Source organism: Echinococcus granulosus, assembly GCF_000524195.1.
Source record: "Echinococcus granulosus chromosome Unknown EG_S00030, whole genome shotgun sequence".
NCBI lineage: Eukaryota > Metazoa > Platyhelminthes > Cestoda > Cyclophyllidea > Taeniidae > Echinococcus > Echinococcus granulosus.
Window position 1 is genome coordinate 793,794 of NW_020170410.1, and position 18,689 is coordinate 812,482.

The following is an 18,689-nucleotide window of genomic DNA, read 5'->3' on the forward strand; positions in this document are numbered from 1 at the left end:
ATTAGTTCAATTCTTCATACGCTAATACAAATTAAACCATGTTTGAAATGAGATTGCTTTGATCCAGTGAAAATAATTCTGCCATTTAATCTAGTTGTTGATGCCCTTTCCTCACAGTCGCATACTACATTGAGGGTATAAAAGTTAAGAATGTGCCAAAAGAATTTAAGCATTACATGGGGTCAGTGTTCGCAAATACATTTGAGCATTATTATGGTTTCAAGCAACATTTACTGCATTACGATCACATAACAGCACCGGTTTTTGTTTGAAATCCGAAAAAGGGTAGTCTCGGTCAAAAATTTGACATTTTATTTATCTCGACTCATTGTTTAAGATAGTGTGTGTCAGACGTCATGGAGGCAAAAGTTCCTACGCTTTGAGGCCGTGTAGTTTCGTCCTTGGTAGATAATCCACAGTTTTGCCTTCATACAGCAGATGAAACACGAAGGGAGGTAACGTATCTACTTAACATTCTATCGGTTAAAAGACCATACATTTTAAACACTGCTTCTCAACGCATACTCCCTGTTTTGAGGCTAAGGGGAGTCTTATAGGCCAAAGTCACCCTTGTCAATAATTGCTCACCGGATCGAGTGAGGGATTACAAAATGTGTCAGCGTACAAAATTCGAAGAGAGAGATGCATGCCAAGGTAAGTGGATTATTATTCGCTTAGGTAAAGCACCATGTGATGTAGCAGGATTGGTCGGCCTGCCTCTCAAATGCCTATATAAGGCTAACCCACCCCGAATCGAGTTTTGGTACTCCACAATGCAGGACACGACAAAAGGTAAGTGCCTTAATACACCTAAACGCTTCACCAGCCACACAACATTATTTGGGCATAATGAGTAGTAGTAGCACAGGTAATCCACCGAGTTAGCTATAATTTTCGAAAATTTTACGGTGGTTGTATTTTTGACAGCATCATTTTCTCATTGTAATTGAGTAGGAAATGTTTGAGCCTAATAAATTAAACTATTTAATTATTGTCCAAGTGGGAAGCTTGAAACTGCGTTCCATAGATGTGTTTTCACTTTCCAGATATTTCCAATAAAGCCACACGGTGGTAATGGTGCGGGGTGGTTATAATGCTGGAAGCAGGGATGATATAATCAGATGTCAACGCGGTCAATATTAAAGTGACCTCACAATACCGTGTACTGCGTTCAGAGTAGACTCAATGTCTGTCTTTTTCCTCTTGTATTTTCCGGGTAATAGTGGTGGTCACAGTTATATCTTGATGCTTAAAAACACCTCCAGGGGCTCCTAAAACAGGAGGTAAGATTGCATTATGGAATCGCATAAAGAAGTGAGGCCTCTCTATAAGCCTGGAGAGTTAAAATAGAACCTTTATAATATGCTCTAGTAGACGATCTTGACTAAGTAGTTCGTTTGGACAGCCGAATGATGTTTTTAGTTTCATATTATAATCAGGTCTTTCGGATCAAACTTCAGAAAGCAAAATATGCTTGAATAAGCTGGATGATATGAGAATTTTTCTGATCCCCTTAACTCTGATCATATTGCCACTGTCAGAATTCTTACCCTTTCATTTCCACTTAATAAAATACATGAGTTGTTCCCCTTTTTGACAACTCAGGAAGATAACAGAGCAACAGCCTTAGGCCGGTGCTCAATATTTCTGCAAGAATAAGCTATTAAGGCCTCTTCTTTCACTATGAACAAATAAACCATATTCAATAGAGGTTGCACTTTGTTGTTTACTACTACATGAGCTAAACTTTAAGGGTTTTTATCCAAAAAGTCTTATCGAGGGACGTTCAGCCGATATTAGCTCACGTATAATGGTCAGCGATTCGCTTTATGGTGATGAAGCTGAACACTGTGAAGATCTTTTCAGTCGTGTATTTCTATTGAGGTATAGAAACCAGTATAATCACTGGACCACTCAGTGATGAATATTACAATTCAAATGGTCTTCTGACAAATTTGCTACTCGGAGACAGGGTTTTCAACATGAAGGTTGATGCTGCCTCCATAACGGCAGTCATTTCCTTCCAAACTGTGGGGAATGAAGTGGGAACAGTGACACAGCTATCGTTGGCTTGCCTCCAAGCCACAGTTATCAAGTTAGCATCGGTACTTCGAGAAAGGCTGGTACCGCTTTTGCACCAACGAAGTCTGGATCTGGCTTCTGAAAAAGGGCAGAGCAGGACTTTTCTGGCCACCTACATTACTACGGGAATCAATCGTGTCTTTCTCCAGGTAATGCTCTCTTTTTTGAAGAGCCAATAGTTGGCGGGCGTAAAAAAAACACTCATGACGTGAGAAACACCACTAAAACGCAACGCTTCACCATAGGCCACACTGTCATTGGTTACGCCAGTTTTTAAGCACTTCCATCTTAATGCACGAAGCCAAACAGTAGGTATGCTGACGTAAAAATGCCAATCTCTCTGAATTAAAATAAATATTAAGCGTGAACTTCAAGTTTTTGTATCTTAAAAACGCGTATAATCTGCTGACGTCATGGTCGCTTCGCCCTAACACCAGGTTATTTACGCATCTGGTGGTAATCAACCAAATGACGATGAAGTTAAGGGAGGACATTTATGGTTAGATGATCTGAATGTCAAAAATGCTTTTGAAAAGACGTCATTTCTTACCTCAAATGAGGTGATTTTGGTCTTTAGCCAAAGGTTATTGTGCATTTTCGACACTCATTACGTCCTGGGGATAAGGTTATCAAGATAAACCTATCTTGGCCGTTATCAAGACACCGGAGTTGCAGATAAAGGCAAGCGCAGAGATCACTCCTCCTCCTTCGGATTGGTATCATACGTCAAAGGATACCTGTGCGATTCGTGTTTTATAAAAGCTAACAACCGACAATTCAATTTAAATAGGCTAAATTTTACACCAAGTTTTTACTTAGCTTAGTTTCAAGATGGTAATCAATTATCAGGAAGGAATTTGCGAAACCCTTGATTGAACCATCTTACTGGATAGCATACAGAACACTTAGTAGGGGCTGTGTGCTGCATGCATGCTGCCCATTCTCGACAAAAAAAAAAACTCTTCCTATGGGCTTTCAATTTATCAAAGCCATCAATTTACTGAGAAAACAGTTGTCAACCCAGAAGTACGCTTGATGGAATGATGAGATCCAGTCATGAAGTTCAAAGGATTAAGGTCTAGAGGAGAAATTTTGAAACTTCATGCTGTCTATACAAGTAGTAAATCATCTTATCAAATAACGTGTAGCGTCCCCAGACTTTCCTGGAGATGAGAGATGACACAATGTCCATTGTCAGCAAATAGAAGGGATTCCAACTACTAAAGTGGTTCGGAGGTCAAGGTGCCAGGAAGAGGTAAAATGGTGAAGCAACTAAGTGGCCACTTGCCAAATTTGGTATTTAAACAATTATTTATTACACATGTTCTTGCTGGTAATTTCACCGTCAGATTCCAAGTTTTGCCAATTTGAATCAAATTTCAGGATTTAGACATTGTCATAGTCAAAAACTTGCACCATCTGGGGAGCTAATTGACCTTCACCTTGTCTGAAGTTGAATTATCGTGTCACTTGTCACTATTTATTGCGTGGGTGGCTCCATTGTGACTGTGAGATGCATCATCGCAAACACGGACCTGTCAAAATCTTATTGTTGGATTTTAATGGCTGTTGCACCTATTCTAATAAGTTCATCACATAAAAAGCCTCTTGTTTTTAGATAAAACGGACAAATAAGCAGTCACGCATCTCCAAAATGATGTGTCTGCTTTTGGCTAATAATTAATGATTGCACCGAGGTGCATGTGATTCTTCCTGCTCTCCGAGGTGTTTGCAAAATCGAGGATATCCAAAAAACTTTAAAAATTAACTTGGTAAATAATCACATGACCTAGCATTGGTTGATGCTTATGACATCATAAAAAGATTGCCATAACAATTTTCTTTAATAAATGAAAATCTCACATTCTTGCAGGCTAGAGACTGCCTTTGGGTAGAAACTATACTCTTAATTCACTTGTTAAATTAAAATTAAATGTTTTCAAGCAACAATGCATAAACGCTTGGTATCATACTCAGTGAAGTTATTGTTTCTTGCCTTAGCTTGCGTGTATGCGTTTGTGTCTGGCCTACATTCCAATGGATAGCAACCTCTCCGAACAGCGAATAGCCAGTATCACTGAGTCCTTTTCTCCAATAGCCTTCATCACTGATGATGATAGCGTCAGACCTGAACTTGGCCAAGTTCCTCTGTTCGCCTTTTCCAAACTACTCAGCCTGGCCGAAGCGAGCTGTAGCAAAAGCGTGGTGCCACTTTTCATGGGCATGACAAACCCCGTAATTCTACTACTTTTCACTTCTGGGAGCACTTCACCAATTCCAAAAGGCGTTCCATTGCGAAATAGTCAACTAGCCAATCGTCTTTGTTGGCAGTGGGGTCCCACATCACCCTTGGCTGAAATAACTGGCCCACGTCTTGCAAAAACCTCCTGGCTCTTCGTAGACGCCTTCACAGAAATGTTTGGGCCTCTACTAGGTGGTCAAACTGTCGTTGTTTCTGGAACATCTATTGTCACGAGTGAGCGACTTGTCTCCGACGTAGACTTCCTTGGACGTTTGGTCAGTCGACTTCAGATCGCCCAAATCACCAGCGTGCCCGCACAGCTGGAGTCTTGGATGAAGCAGTTGGACAGGGGGTCTGAAGCATTTAGATCTCTCCGAGCTATCGTGTCCAGTGGGCAGATACTGACCTTCACTCTGGCAACTAAAGTGTTTGAGGTGTTTGGCCATCGACCACTGCGGTTGTTGAACCTATATGGAAGCACGGAAGTAGCTGGGGATATCACTGCGGTGGCATTTGATAGCAAAGAAGAGATTCAATCTGCAGCAGTGAAGTTACCTGCTGGTGGTCTTGTGCTGCCTGTAGGAATACCGATTCCAAACGTCGAGATATACGTGGTCAGTGAAAACTGTAGGGAAGGTTCAATTTACGTCGTAGACAAAGGCAAAGAAGGTGAGGTGTTAGCGTCCGGTGCTGCAATTCTTGTGGAGGAACCAATCACGGCTGATCAGGCTCCGAAGTAAGTCTTACAACTTTTTAAAATCAGGATTCCATCGATTCTGCACTTTGTCTCTGACGATAACCAATATTTACCATATTAGTTTTCAGGGAATTTGTAAAAAGCATTATGCAATCCAAAGCGCAAAAATTTGTTTATTCTCTTGAAATTTCTAAGGTGCTATGTGGAGCTTTAGGAATGAGATATAATATAGGTTGAATAAAATCGGACCAGTTGTGGAAATCTACTGAGTGTTTCAATATTCTGAAGGTAGAGTTGGTCTCCAGTCGCGATATATTAATAGGTCTGGTTGCGGATGCTTGAACATGCTACCGTAAAATGAGTAAATTTCCTTCAAAATGAAACCATTAAGGTAGCATCTTCACAAAGAGGCAACACTATAGCCTATTCTTCGCGGCATTTAACGCAATTCTAAATGATCATTTCGTAGCATGTGAACTGAAATTTGACCTTCATAATCAAACGAGATGTCACCACCAGTGTCAACGCGATTAGCATCAGCGACAATTGCTCTGGATATGCGCCATGCCCTAATGGATTTTAAGCACTAAAATTCAGATAGACCAGCAGCAACCGCACCTTGTCAAGCAATACAAAAGAAGGCATCATGTTTTTATGGCCTAAAACTGTCACTTAAACAAGAAGCTCACTGTATTGTTCCTCCAGTGGTTGGCTGGAGCAAATGCACAGCAATAATAGGACAGGTACAATCACTTACTTCTCGATCCACTGTGTGCTGGCCTTTATAGACGGACTGCTTCTCTGATAGCCAATTCCTTGTCCACACGGTCCTGTTTCTCACGCGTCTTTCGCACTGGTGACGTGGGATTCGTCTGTCCGACGAACGGTTACCTTTACATCACCGGACGCGTGGATGACATGGTAAAGGTAAATGGCGTAAAGATCTGCGTTGGCAACATTGATGAACTCTTGACCAGACTCCGATGCGAGGGCGGGGTATTTGCCGGTCTCGGTACGACTTTGACCATTCCTCTGGAGAAGGGCGAGACGGACACGCGTCTGGCCTGCTTCTACCAGCGTGAAAACATTACTGACAATGCGTTCACCAACGCTGATCTTGCCGAGGCCGTGAGAACTCACTATTCGGCCTTTCTTAATGTCACCTTCGTGGAGGTGAGTGACTTTTAAGCCTATTTTATTCTTACGAATCACCTACAACCTATTCCACCATCTTCGGATATCCACAGCCTGCAGATAATTGGTAAATGCTAGTAGTTTGTTTTTGATATCTCTCATCTATTTCGGCAGCTGTTTCCACACTAATATGAATCTCCGTTTAACAGTGAATCAGATTAGAAACGCTAAATATTTTGTGATGACAATATCTTGCCTTCATGTTTTATTCGATTAAAATCTTGTACCTCACCCTGCGATGACAAACAACCAAACACACGACCTATTTGTACGATCATGACTGGTACCGCTCAGGTACAAGGCTGGCAAAGTATGGAAACTCTGTTTTTGTACTATGAGAATCTAACCTCCGTTTAGACAGTTTATGACCTCTGTTAGGGCACATGAATCAGTTCAGATAGCAGAGTTTCTTTTTAAAGAGAAAGGTTTTTGTCAAGCACTTTATTGCGTTGTCCGGTCGACTACTTTTGAACTGAACTATGTTGTTTTGATGGTATAAATTTGGCATCGCTTGATAATAGAATCAGTCTGTTATCACTCTTTCCCCTAACACTATTGAGACCTATTATTTATTTTAAACCCATACTAGAATGTACTGTATTGATACATATGTGTGTACCATTGACCATTCGGTGTCCGGTAATGGCATCCTATCTGCCGTTTACATCTGTTGGATACCCTTTTACATTGGTCCTACTAAACTGCCAGCGATCCATTTAATCATATAAGCATAACTATATTTATCATACCAAATGCTGTGCAATCACTATCGTGATAAACTCTACACACGTATCCTCTTTCCAACTTTTCAAACATGTCTGCTGGCCCACTATCCTCCTTCTCTTTTAGGTGCCCTCATTCCCTATTCAAAAGCAATCAGGGAAGATTGACAAGGTGAGACTGAGACAAGACTTTCAGAGCGGTCACTATGACCATGTGACGCGTCCTGCCGATAATAGCATTAGGGCCATGGCAACGGCAGCTGACAACCAACGTGAGGCTATTCGGAGGATGTTTGCAAAGCACCTCAGTCTATCCGAGGCTGATGGAGAACCCAGCGACGAGAAGGACTTCTTCCTCATTGGAGGGGATTCAATAACGGTATGCTGGGTAGTCGGTAGTTATGGGTGGATAGGTGGACGGATGGATGGACGTATGGGTAGATCTTGAATAATTTTGAGGCAACCATCTCCAAATTTCATGTTTACTGGTGTTGATTGTTTATGCACAAAGTGTTAGCATACACCATCTACCAAGCACACCATATGTAGGTATATTCACCCTTAACTTTACTGTCTTGGTATTTCACATACACAGTAGATTAGACGATCACAACTGGGTGGGGCACGAATTATAAATCACGTTAAATGCTGCTACATCATCGAAGGTTCATAAAGAGTTTCCAAGGCTCGAGCAAAAAACATTCAGTTTGCAAATAGCAGTAGATATTGAAATCACGTGTAAGCGCCTACACTTTAGATGATAAACTTTTGACTCTGTAATGGGAGCTATTGTTTTGGTGTTACTGATGCTAAATCAAAAGTAGTTGCTTAACAGTTGAGTTGTAGTTATCTGGCACGATCGTGAATATGGTAGACGACTCAGACGGCTAGGTGAGGAGAAGAGCGGAAAGTAGGAGAGTTGAGGTGGTTTAAATACTTTGAATATTGGTACGTTTGCGATCGACCTATCTCAACCCATCTAACCATTCTTGACTGCTAAATTACAAGCTTGTCTTCAGGATCTTTTCATCCAGTTAGGTGCGGTAGATATTCGCTTGCTATAGATACGTAGCAACGCGTCTTTGAATTACGAGGCTGAAACATGGCCAGTAATGAATAACAAAGAGGATGCAGGCAGCTTTAGTTCTCCATCTACCTCATCCTACTGCTGTGTGGCAAGGTAACTGCGTTGCCGCCGAAAAAAATTCATGTTTATTGCATGAGCGCTTTCAATCGCGACGGTGCACACCCGTACGACGTCATGAAAGGTTTTACTGGTTTGTTTTAAAACGACTAACGCTAATTAGATCCTACTGATAATTTAAGCGATTAGAGATAAGGATACTACTTCCGCTTAGGTCCCATACCATCCACCCTGGTCTTAGCTAAAGTGTTCTGTGGAGTCGGTTTTTTGAGGACAAAATTGTTCAAAAAGATCCATAATTTATGACATCAGCAGACCAATGATCTGTTTGATGGCCGAATGCTAGTTAGTTTCTTTCTCATATGATTCAAATTACTGTAAGATAGAGTCTTCATAACTATACTAATCTACTGTTGATCAAGTTCTCTATCAATACTCTTTTAACTATAACCATTAGGTAAGAAGAAGGCTTGAATTGTCGATGACGAGGACATCCAAGACTTATTACCTATTGAAAGCCCTAAATTACATTATTGACGGTCTAACTAATACCCTGTGTGGATGAATGCAAAAGATCTTAGAGGTAAGGTTAGTGATAGATTTGGTCAGTCCTTCACATTACATTGTGTATTTCTTCTTAGGCAGCAATTATAGTATCAGAATTACGGAAGCAGGGTTTTGGAGTAAGTCTAAACGACTTCGCAGCGAATAAGAAAATTGGCAAAATCTTGGACATGCTCATGAGTCAGCGTCACCTGTGTCAAGGGCTGCCACATTTAGGCCTCAAGAAACGACTATTCATCCGCGAATATCAACCCGGAAAAACATTCCCTGATCAACCTTTCCACGATGCTTACTGTAGGGAGGTAATTGCCGAAATTATTGCCGAATCCTTTGTACATCGCGATCCTCTGTCACAAATGATTGGTCTGAGCAAAAAGACAATGCGCCAAAATGTTTTTGGTCGATTGAAGCAATTTGAAAATATGCCAGGACTTGCCTACGTAGCGGGGTTTACCGAAGGTGATCCTGACGGCCCACTTGAAGTCCTGCTTCCTGATATCTGTGCAGTGACAATTGGCTTTCCAGCTTCCAGTCCACCCTCACCAGGAGTTGAAGATCCCAACTACTACCACTTAGAGGAGGCTTTTGAAATCTGTAATACCGAGGCTGGTAAACTGGAAGATGCTAGTAAATGCTTCTCCTCTGGATTACTTGGCGCAAGACACGACAACACAGATGGTGGAGAAAGAATCCAACTTTTGATCCTTCTAGAGGAAGCATTCATTGATGGTGTTAAAAGAAGTGGGTACACGGAAATTCGATCCGTTAACACATCTGTAGTGACACAGGTAATTTCTTCTGAAATAACAACATCAACAATCTAGTCTTCTTTCCAATGGACGCTTATAATAAAGCGTTTATTTTATCCCTCATAGGCTATGGCAGAAGAATTAGGCTATGTTCACAACTGCACTCTGAATCTTGCCAGTATTTTGGAAGCCCGTGGAGTCAAATGCAATCAGAAAAGCCTGATTTGTAAAGTATCCACGCTCCATTTGTGAAATGCTCTCAATGATGACTTCTTAAAAATTATTCACTTTTTGTCAAGGTTATTTAGGATTACAATTTTTCTATCCATAGGGCCCAAACTATGTAACCAAGAATTAACAAACCCTTGGTAATGCTTAGCGCGATTAAATTTGAAGGAAAATTTGTTTCTAGTCTGTCTCAAGTATGATCTAGTAACTTCACTGTATTCACAAGGCAATACATATAGGCACCTAGAACAAAACTAGTGGAGAAAGAAACAGCGGTTCCTATCATTTTTAAGGATGGAAAGAAAAGCACCGATGTACATTAGACGGGGCGATAGCGTAAGGCTCTAATTGGTTGTTTACCATTCGGTTCTGGTGACGGGCTACTGAGGGGCTCCGCTGTTGTAATTCTCTTCCGGGCCACCTGATATCTAAGCCATGGCAGAAGCCCTAATCCCCTCGCCATGAAGGCAATACAAACCCCATCCGTCTAATATTAATCCGCCAACTCCTATACACATTTGTAGTGCAACTTTATCCGTAGCATTGCCCATCCTCAACAAGACCCCAACCTGTCAAAACAAAGCAAGGAGCAAATGACGATGATATCTGAGGTTAATAAGCAATTTAATGCTACGCTTGACTTATTAAATTCATAAAATAAATAAACGGTTCAATCACGATTTTCCTAACACAGCTACTGAGGTAGCATTTTGTGTCGCCCCACAAATGCACCATTAAATACGAAATTTTTAAACTAGTTCAATATTTCCACCAACTTAATGTATTTTTTTCTATTTTCAAAAGATAATCTTAGAGGTGGAATTTATAGAATATTTAAATACAATTGTATAGCGGTTGTCGGTGGTTTGGTGGATTAGATGTGGATGGGGGAACATTCAGTCAGCATATAACTCTGGAAGTAATCTACTTAGAAAATGACAAAATGGTCGAGACCAATATTTGTTTTATTTTACACATTCACATTCTAACGTTAGAGAGAGCTTTAATCCGTTTATTTTAACGCGCTTATATAAGGAGTCACGGTTCGAAAGCCTTAGGTGGTCGTGAGCTTCGCTCAGAGTTTGTGCGTTTTTTCTTCTTTCGTTTGCTTATATTCCACCTTCCTTCAAGGACAGCATATTTTGTGAATATTTTCTCGTTGTCATACCCTGTCAAAGATGGCGTTGGATGCCAAATTTTTCCAAGATATGGAGGTGGTTTTGGCTGAAAAGGATTCTGAAGAAGCCCTAGAGAAGTAAATGGTACATTTTGTTATTTTCTCTTTCTAGATTTCGAGGCGTTCTTGATTATATGACTGGTCTATCGCCGTCCCTCTTTGTTGAAGCTGTCTCAAACGTCGCAAGCATGAGTAAGAACGAGTTTTTGCGATACTTGTATTGTAATGTTTTCATCATTGACAGGTTTTCGATCTCTAGTACTGTTGAGTAATTGCGGTGTTTTTACACATTGCAGTATGTCAGGGCACAGTGACAGTCATTACAGCTCGTCAAATCGGTACAGAATTGATCCATTACACCGACAGTTTCCCCGACGACCACCTAGTCATATCAGCATTCTTTCAAATGCTCTCACGACTGCAGTCCCGTGTTATTGCACTTGAAGCGCAGGTATTCCGCTTCATTGCGTTCTATAAATGGCCTACTTTAGTTGGCTAATTTACGAGATCTCCTTGCTCAGCGTCTCGTAAAAGTCGGTGATCTTCGAGAAGCTGTTACGGTGCTTCGTGGGATACCTATCGATTCTCATACGTGGTAAATGATTTGATTTGACTCGTCAGTTTATTTTGTTTGAACCTCACTTTTTTTCATAATCCTCAGCGTTTACTCTGATGAATATAAATTGGAAATATGCTCCCGAATAGTGGATGGCTTCTTCAAGCTTAAGGAACCCGACAATGTTGAGTCAGCTATCAATTCGGTCTCGAAGCTACTGAACAACTGCAAGGACGAACGCTTGAAAATGCGTTTCAAGGTGGATTTTTTGCGCTTTTCGGATCACATCCTCCTAGATTGCACAGGCACAACTCATGGATGCCAAGCGAAAGTTTCTAGAGGCCGGTCAACGATACATTGAATTATCGATTCGCTTCCGTGAAATCTCAACGGATGCTGAAAGAACTGCCTTTCTTGAGCATGCACTGCTATCCGCCATCTTGGGAGGCGCGGGTCAGCAGCGGGCCCGCCTTCTGGCCTTCCTTTACAAAGATGAGCGTTGTCATGCTCTCCAGGCCTTCCCTATTCTTGAAAGGATGTGGGTTTTCGATTGAGTGAAGTCCAAATCCGTGCTAGTGTTGGTTGTTCCTACTTCCCTCTGTAGGTATAAACAACGTCTGATAAGCCGAGAGAATATGAGGAGTTTGCGTCCCCTTCTCATTCAGTACTATCCTCACATCTTCGGTGATGGAGGGCAGCAACTAGAGGAGGTTCTGGAGCGAGTTGTGGTGGAACACAACATGCTTGCCGCCAGCTACCTCTACAATAACATTACCTTGGAGAATCTTGGTGAATTACTGGAGGTCGAAACTAGTCAGGTAGGTCTCGTTTGACGCCTTTTTTGTCCTCTTAGGCTGAATCGATTGCCGCGCAGATGATCGAGGAGAACCGAATGGTCGCCCAAATAGATCAAATCGATGGAGTCGTATACTTTGAGAGTATGTTTTTATCTCGTTAGGCATTCTATACGTTTTATCTTGTTAGACATGCTATGCGTTCCATTTTAAGCAAATAAGACGGCTTCTAGACCACCGCCAACAGCAGCAGACCCGCATAACTGTTCAGGTGTGGTTGGTCAGAATGCCTTTCTGTGTCATGACAGAAAGGTAAAACCGATCTTTGGACGATTTTCTTTGTGTAAACATTCGCTGAATTAGTGCGAAACTTCACCCTAGTACTCCCAGATAGGAATAGTAAGATTTTACTGCCAAATTACACAGAACTTGATTTGTATTGGCTGCTAAAGTGTCTGTGTTGGACTCAGGTATCTTTTAAAATTGAACTCGTGGATTTGCGATAAAACCATGCATGCGCCATGTGTGCGTTCTTTTATTTTACTTTTACCCTTCGAATACTTCACCACTCTTGCCGTCTTCGTTTCTAAAAACCCGCTAAAGGAGGCCGTCGGGAAGGTAAACTATAGTCAAATCGAAGGCACTATTGGAATGCCAGCAGCGGTATCTCATACTGATCCTTTCGTGTGTGTATTGTAGAAGACAGTGGGACAACATCGGCGAATACCCGAATGCAGAATTTGTGGACCTCGCTGAACCGCATTCTTGAGGGCATCGAAACTGACCATCCACAGTGGGTTTCAGCTCGCTTGGGAAGTGTTGCTTGAGGAGAATTAAAAAACGTACCCCGCTTTTGTATGATCTAATGTAATGCTTAACTGCCTCCCCCCTCCCCTTATAAAGTACTGGATTGAAGACGCTTATATTGGCTTCTGACGGTGCAATGACCCCAGAAACTTGGAGCAATTTGCCGTAGAATCATTGCTAATTGGGCATGAAGGGATCTGAAGACAAATTTGCGACTTATAGACATCGTCCTCAGGATGGGTCTTCGCCCCTTGGGACCCCCTATTAAAACGTTGTGATGCGTGAACACCGTAACGGATCCGCCGCGCAATCACTTTAGTGAGTGTAGCCATTCTTCCAGAGCACCTTGGTACCTCCAAGTATGATTTGAGATCCTGACTACGGTAGCGAAATGGCAAGACTATGATTAGAAACCGCTTGCCAATTAGCGCACCTCTTATTGTACATTTTAGCATATATATGAGCCGAAACAATAAATCAAATGCAGTAGAAACGACAATTAGGTTTTTGAAGCAGAACCTCTTTGTTGGATGTTTTTCCTATAAACAATAGTCTTTTGACGCAACTCTTTTAATTGTCTTTTATGAAAAAACGTGCAAAAAAAGGATTTTAATTGTTGTCAGCCATATGAAAAACCCAGAATTGTTTTTTTTGATTAATTTGCTCAACGTGATGTTGTTTACATGAGTGAGAATCCCCGCCACTTCGCAAAATATTTGACCGCACTTGCAGGCGTTCCAGGTACACAAAAAACCAAAAAAAGATTGCAAAATTCTAATAAAAACCAAAAAGAAGATGGCCGGTAATGCAGCACAAAACCAAAACCTCCCTCAAGCTTCGCTCTATGTTGGGGATTTGCACCCTCTGGTTACGGAATCAATGCTATATGCCACTTTCTCCAATATAGGTCAAGTTCTGAGCGCCCGTGTGTGTCGTGATGTCGCCCGTCAATCATCCCTGTGCTATGGATATGTTAACTTCGAAAATCCAAAAGATGGTATATTTTGCTTCATCTCTTACATTACCCTTAGCTGAGCGAGCGCTGGAGAGTCTGATATACGAAAACATTCTCGGTCGCCAAATCCGTATTATGTGGTGCGTCAGGGACCCATCTCTCCGTAAATCAGGCCGTGGGAACATTTTTATTAAAAATCTGGACAAAGGCATTGCTCAAAAGGATTTGTACGACACGTTTTCGCACTTTGGGAAAATTTTGTCGTGCAAGGTTTGCTATTCTATTTGTATGTGACAGCAGTTTAGATCGCCATTGACGAGTCTGGAAATTCAAAGGGATATGGATTTATTCATTTTGAGGACGAAGAGTGTGCCGAGTCGGCCATAAAGGCAGTAAATGGTAAAATGATAAACGACCGTATCGTTTTCGTCGGGCCCTTCATACCACGGAGTCAGCGCAAGGCCGCCACTGGGAAACCGAAATTTAATAACTGCTACGTGAAAAATTTTAGCGCTGAGCTTACTGATGAGGGTTTCAAGGAGATTTTCTCCGAGTTTGGTGAAATTAAGAGTGCCTGTATAATGCGTGATGACGAGGGGAAGTCCAAAGGCTTTGGTTTTGTCTGCTTTAACGATCCTGATCATGCGGAACAAGCTGTTAACACTCTTAATGGCAAAGAGGTAAATGGTCAGGTGCTCTACGTGAATCGTGCCCAAAGAAAAGCAGAGCGTCAAGAGGTGTTACGTCAGCAATTTGAGAAGCAGCGTAATGAACGGATTGCCAAATACGCGGCTGGTATTAATCTATATGTTAAAAACTTGGATGATTCTATTGATGATGCCCGTTTGAAAGAAGCTTTCGGCAAATTTGGCAAGATTACCAGCGCCAAAGTCATGACCGATGCAAATGGTACCTCCAAAGGTTTTGGATTCGTCTGTTTCACCTCACCTGAAGAGGCGAAAGAGGCGGCAAAATTAAATGGAACACTCTTGGGCTCAAAACCGCTCTATGTCGCGCTTGCTCAGCGTCGCGAAGACCGACGAGCCAAACTTCTTGCTGAACATCAACAGAGACTCCAGTACAGGCCCAATGTCGCCAACATCCCAGCAGCACATGGTCTCCCGAGTTTCTTTGGTCAACCCCCGTTCAACCCAACTCAGAGGTTCTTCCAAACTGGAGCAACCTTAGCATCGCAGCCTCGCTGGAATCGCGGTAGTATAACGGGACCTCAAGTTCAACTGGGTCACCCAGGGATTGGTGCCACGCCTGCTTTAAGACCAACAGTGGGAGCCCCTTATGTCGGTGGTTCGGGAGCTATGACTGCAATGGGACAAGGTCAACTAGCCCAAGGCGGCTTGGTTAATCCTCAATTCCGTGGTCAAACCGCCGGTCGTAGTATGATTTCGAACGCCTTACCAGCTTTGGGTGCTGGCGCGACTAATGGTATGGTTGCCGCCGGTGCCAGTGGACCTCAGCAGTACGGAGCCCAGCGGCCAAGTATACCTGCGCAGATTCTCGGCGCTGCAGGAGCTGTGCCCAGACCAACCATGGCGGCTGTCACGGCTGGCATTCGTGTAATTAACCCTTTAAATGTCTATAGCTAACTCGTATTTTTTATCCTCCTTACTCAAACATTGCTCACTCCCAGCCAAATCCTATGAACCAAGCGGTTCGTTCTATCGCCCAATCCAACGTTGCTGTAGCCTCGCCAGCTGCGGCCACAGCTGCGGCAAATGTAAGATTCAATCAAACAGCCAGAAATGTAATGGCACAACCTCAACCCCCACGCGCGATGGTTTCCCCGGCTCGGTTAACGGTCAGCGAGCAGGTACAGTCCCAATCTTCGATACCAACTCAGCAGCACCAGCTGCAGACTCAGCAGGAGGAGGAGAAAAAGGAAGTTGAAGATGGCTCTTCTTTGGACCTGACATCAGAACAACTAGATTATCGGCAAATTGTCGGAGAACAACTGTTTCTTAAAATTGAAAAAACCCATCCTACGAATGCCGGAAAATTGACTGGAATGTTACTTAACTTGGGTCCAACTTATTGGGAAAGAATGATTCACTCGGAGGAGTATTTACACCAAAGGGTAAGATCCGATGGCCTACACCTATTGTCCCAATCGTTTTTAGTAATCTGAATGTTTTTTTTTGCAGATTAATGAGTGCATTCAGCTTCTAGAAAAGAAGGAGAAGGAGGAGCAAGCCGCCCGCTCTGCTCAGTCGGAAGTTAAGAAAACTGATCGTTCTTAGACCATTTGGACTACCAATTTCATTTGGCAGTTTCCTCCTTTTGGTTCTATAGATGATTGGTTTTGTTGTTTCGATTGTTCTATAAATGGTTACAAAAATGCCCTCTGTTTTTCGGTAATGGCTAACTTGCTTTGCTTGAACCGAACTGTGGCCTGCCCGAATCCCCGTTTGGTGTTTGTCGGCTCGGATGGGCTGTGGGCTACAACAATTGGTAAACTGTGTTAGACCACTAAGTCCGTGAGAGCTTAGGACTTGGGCGCTTGACTGGGATTCTTTTTGCGTCATACTGTCACTAGTGTTTCAGGTGATTGCTTTTTAATTGGTACCTAGGTTCATACGCCGCTTGAGGCGGTGGTCACCCACACGTTTCCTCGTAGTTGTCACGCCTAATGGTGTGGCTAGTACGCTGGCAATGGGTCTTGCGTGGGTGTTACGTGATCCGCGTGGCACTGGTAAGGCCCGCAAATCGGGCGTGCCTACGCACTTCCTCATGCTTTAAGGTGATTTACAGATAGTGCAATTGTACTTAATCACTTTTTTATAAGTTCTATGCACCTATTTGATGCGGGTTAGCATTACCTCATTTCAAGTAGCCACCAAAAGTGAAGCTGGCTTTTTTCCTTCCATTCGAGTTACCTTTCGTTTTGAAAGTTGTATTTCCAAGTGACTTTCGATCAACGCAAATCAGGAGTGGTCAGGTGGAGTTCTCGTGACATCACTCAAAGTGCAATTTCGTTTCAACTGAAGGCTTAATAGTGTTATTTTCCACCTCATTACCTTTACATTAAGAGGAGTTAGAATTTGCTCATTTTTTGATAAAAAGTGATGGCGCCAATTCGGAAGCCTGGAGGCCTAGGTGAATTAAAAGCATCAGTGAATTGAAGATTCATGAATTTTTACTCTGATTGATAGCTCTGTAACAAAGGAAGTTGGTCGAACTGTCAATATGCCATGCGCTAGACTTCTGATGGTTAATTTTTGTTCACTTCTGAGTGACTTTGTAATGCTCGTTTTCCAGCTCTGTCTCCTGCTCGCGGAGGAGGGAAGCTATAAAGAGTGCAGCAACAAACGCCACTGAGGCAGCACTCGTCATTCACCCTCTAGTGCCACCGTGCTGCAACGGCGAGGATAACGTTCTGTCCTTCACTCACGTGGTTTATTTCACTAAACTAGGTCACTTGGTTGGTGTGGGTGGATTGGAAACGAAAAATACCTCGGTCTTATACTAAATAGGCTTCGCATGGAGCGACGCCCTCCTGCCCTCCGGAGGTCAAATAGCACACATCTTAAGAACGCAATGCGAACGAGATGGCGCATTTTAAGGTCGGCGGTATTTACAATGGTAGCCTCGACAACTTCGCAATCATTCTAGTCGACTATTCTCTGCTAAGTGTGATGGAAGTGAATGAAATTAACCAAAGGTGAAAACAAGTCAGGCGACTGTGATGTAATATCGGTTCTGTGCGGTACTCCTCCATCCTACTTAATGGAATCCGTCGGTTGGGGTCATCGCGACTAGTCTTAGTACTGTTCTTATGGGTAAGCCATCTAATCTTCTAAGCCTTTTAATCCGCCTAGCAACTATGATTTCTCTATCAATTTTTCGAATGAGATAAATGATGCAATTAAATTTTGGCAAAAAAGAAAGATGTTTTCTGAAGGATGAATAGTATCCTCAAATTCACTGCCTTCATTATGGCATAACAACAGATCGATTCAGATGAACTGCTTGTATTTTCAAACCTTCAAGCCTGTACAGCTTTTAAAATAGCTGTATGCATTAAGTGGAAAGTTTTAAGTATTTTGGACATAAAATTCCATGGTATCATAGGCTTGCGAGTTGACACCACTCCGAACTAACTAATAGGAATGATAATCAAAAGTTTTTGAATAAGTGAATCTGGAGCAATGAAGTGAAGCAAAGAGCCGTATAAATTTGGGCGGCTCTAGTGGATTTCGAGGCAAGCTAGCTATGGAAGGCTGAAAAGCGACATTTTTGCTCGTGAGGAAATTTATTCTAAAATGTTACCACAGTGGGTTGACTTATGCAATACTGTGAGGAACACATTTCAAGGAATGGTAAATCCACTTATTTTCTCGCTGCTTTCATACATTTATCCTTTGGATTTCTGCACTGCTAGGAACACTCTGGGAGAACCTGCTTTACTCCTTCTGCGACGCCAAAATACCGCTCTCCCGGGTACTATGCTTGTCAAGCCCATGTGATGAAATGTGCAGCGTGAACTCGTGCGGGCAGTTGTTTCTGTGTCACCGTGCGGTGACCTTTCGAAACTACAAGTGCTCATGAATGATCGCACTCACCATTTCCACAGAGAGATTCGTCTCTTGTACACTCAAGTTACACGTCCGGTTGTGTTTCAATTATGTGTAGAGGAGTGGAGGTTCAACACGCTGACTGAAGGTTAACAGAAATGACTGCCGTGGTTGTAGACTGGTACCTACCATGGGTGGGGTTGTCAATGACGTATGATCATCCTTGAAATACTTGCAACATCCAAATGT

General features: G+C 42.5%; 3 protein-coding genes across 3 annotated transcripts; all 3 read left to right on the forward strand. All coding sequences in view use genetic code 11, as the record gives it.

The window, feature by feature from the left end:
• Positions 1–611: 611 nt before the first annotated feature.
• Positions 612–9,646, forward strand: EGR_04702 (Tyrocidine synthase 3; the record flags this gene model as incomplete). The annotated part of the gene is made up of 8 exons (XM_024493951.1): positions 612–654; positions 679–792; positions 1,885–2,231; positions 4,084–5,060; positions 5,810–6,194; positions 7,065–7,316; positions 8,723–9,433; positions 9,521–9,646. The coding sequence occupies 8 exons, from the start codon at positions 612–614 to the stop codon at positions 9,644–9,646; spliced, it is 2,955 nt and encodes a 984-aa protein (XP_024351704.1).
• A 1,154-nt stretch (positions 9,647–10,800) lies between these two features.
• Positions 10,801–12,976, forward strand: EGR_04703 (COP9 signalosome complex subunit 4; the record flags this gene model as incomplete). Its single annotated transcript, XM_024493952.1, has 9 exons — positions 10,801–10,877; positions 10,912–10,991; positions 11,096–11,250; positions 11,291–11,394; positions 11,461–11,614; positions 11,652–11,893; positions 11,960–12,173; positions 12,209–12,293; positions 12,849–12,976. The coding sequence occupies 9 exons, from the start codon at positions 10,801–10,803 to the stop codon at positions 12,974–12,976; spliced, it is 1,239 nt and encodes a 412-aa protein (XP_024351705.1).
• Positions 12,977–13,751: 775 nt separating this feature from the next.
• On the forward strand, positions 13,752–16,166 carry EGR_04704 (Polyadenylate-binding protein; the record flags this gene model as incomplete). Its single annotated transcript, XM_024493953.1, has 5 exons — positions 13,752–13,953; positions 13,988–14,181; positions 14,217–15,485; positions 15,560–16,003; positions 16,071–16,166. The coding sequence occupies 5 exons, from the start codon at positions 13,752–13,754 to the stop codon at positions 16,164–16,166; spliced, it is 2,205 nt and encodes a 734-aa protein (XP_024351706.1).
• Positions 16,167–18,689: the final 2,523 nt, after the last annotated feature.